The following is a 2,191-nucleotide window of genomic DNA, read 5'->3' as shown; positions in this document are numbered from 1 at the left end:
GGTGACCTATGATCTGTGTTTGGGAATGTCATGGACAGACACTGAAAAGAGACACATGCTTCCTTAAGACTCCCTTACCTACTCAAGCTCATTTCCCATGAGAACTCCCTATCAGAACAGTGAATTTCTGTCTCTCAGTCCCATTAGAAAAGTCTGAATAACTCTCCGTTTTCTTATCCCTGAAGAAGCAAATACAGAGGGATGTAGAAAAAGTTCAGAAGGAGTTTAAAGGACTGCGGGACTTCCTGGACTCCATGGAGAAGAATGAGGTGGAGAAGCTGATGAAAGAGAAGGAAATCATTCTGTATATCCTCAAAGATTCTCAAATTGACATGGAGTTCCAAAGGAAGTCAGTGAGAGAACTCATCTCAGATCTGGAGCATCGGCTGCAGTGCTCAACCATAGAGATGCTGCAGGTAAGTCTGCAGAAGGTCCAGCATCTGAGAGTCAGGATACCTGAAAGCCATTTCCCTCTCTCTGTGCTGCTGTGATCTTCCTGGGAAGGACAGTAGGGCTCTCTGGGCTCTCTCAGAACTCTTTGTTGCATCAATCTCAGAGACGGGGAAGTTGTTGCTCACATGGAATGCAAAAGGAAATTGCATGTTTTAGTTTTTAAATACAGTACAGTAGAAGAACGTTGAGAGATCATTTGCATCATGGATAGTTACTATCCTACTTCAATGTGAGCGTGCGTGAGAGATATTCAACAGTAATTTGTCATTTCATCTGAATTTGAGTTTGGAGAGTGTCACCCCCACTGCCTCTGATTCAGTGATGTGGTCATAAAGGAAGGGAGTTGCCCCCAAGATCCCAAAGAGTGTTTCCTCCTCTGTTTTCGATTGCAGAGTTGAAAGGTGTCTTCTCAATCCTTACAAGTATAATTTTTGTATTGTATTTTATTGCTATCACATTTTTAAATACTTTAAACCAAAGGCATATTCTGGTAATGAATCTCTGTAGGAATTTGTTTTGTTCATCTAAATTGTGAATTTCATAGACCTTAGTAGTTCTGGTAACTAATCAAATGCCTTTAATTTATTGGTTTGCATTGTATTGATTTTATTTTTATTGATATCACTCATTTGTAACCTATATTAAACAGAATTAGACATATTTGTCTAAACTAAGCTAGTTAACTTAGGTAGTGACTGCAGCCAAAATACTCTACAAGTCTGAAATAATCACACAGAAACTGTATTAATTACAGCACTGCTTGGTCAAAAGCTTAGGCTTCTTATTAACTAACCCTTACATCTTAAATTAGCCAATTCCTATTGTGTTCTATTTTACCACGAGGCTCGTGGCTTACCAGTATGGTTCCGGGGCGGCTGTTCTTTTGGCAGCTACATGGCATCTCCCTGACTCCACCTTCCTTTCTCTTCTATCTCTCCTTAGAATTTCCGCCTTGCCCTATTCTGCACTGCCATAGGCCCAAATCAGTTTCCTTTTTAACCAATGGTAATAAAACATATTCACAGCATACAGAGGGGAATCCAACATCAAAAAGGGAAAAACAGACCAAGAGATATGGTTAGTTGGATTAGAGGATCAGACAGTCTTCATTACAAACACATTAAATTGTGTCTAAATGTCTAAAATAATGTAGAAACCAGCTTCTCAGACATGTTAGTTTTAAGTTAACTGATGGAGAGCTAACATGGAGCATGAATAGAGTCATTGTTCATGTGTTTATGTACGCACTGTAAATCCTTTGTAAACTTTCAAATGATCATTTATTCGTCTTTGTTCTCCAAAGTATTTTAATACAGAAAATAGTCTATTAGTTTACATATAGATCAAGTAAAGAGCCATGCATCGTGTGCATATCATGTCTTAGGGAACTGTGGGTGACAGGCCTTAATTCTCTTTTGACTTCGTCTCTGTACACAGTGAGCCTGTGACCAGGATTTACAAGAACATTTAATACATGCTATTAACTATGTTTTTTTTCTTTTTCCCTAGGGTGTGAATTGCATTTTAACAAGGTGTGTTTGGGCTGACAGAGATGAACAGTAGTATTGTCTGTTGAGAATGATTTAGTATTCAGCTGAAACATATGTCTCATAGGTTGGAGGAATTTAGACAAATGTTATTCTGAAGTTCCAATAAGAAGGAGAAGAAGGTGGGGAAAGGCAGCCTCTGACTGTTTTGTAACTACTGGGGATAGATTTGATTCTCTTTTAGGGGTCTG

General features: G+C 38.7%; 1 protein-coding gene across 1 annotated transcript in view; it reads left to right on the top strand.

The window, feature by feature from the left end:
* The window catches only part of LOC102000592 (tripartite motif-containing protein 30A-like), a 6,909-nt gene that overhangs the window by 1,656 nt on the left and 3,062 nt on the right, over positions 1–2,191 (top strand). The window contains exons 3-4 of the mRNA XM_005370176.1: positions 186–416; positions 1,963–1,985. Coding sequence (XP_005370233.1) covers positions 186–416; positions 1,963–1,985 — 254 coding nt within the window. The remainder of the gene's footprint in view (positions 1–185; positions 417–1,962; positions 1,986–2,191) is intronic.

Source organism: Microtus ochrogaster, unplaced genomic scaffold, assembly GCF_000317375.1.
Source record: "Microtus ochrogaster isolate Prairie Vole_2 unplaced genomic scaffold, MicOch1.0 UNK73, whole genome shotgun sequence".
Taxonomy (NCBI): Eukaryota; Metazoa; Chordata; class Mammalia; order Rodentia; family Cricetidae; genus Microtus; species Microtus ochrogaster.
Note: the sequence above shows the minus strand (reverse complement) of the source record. Positions and strands in the feature narration are given on the sequence as shown.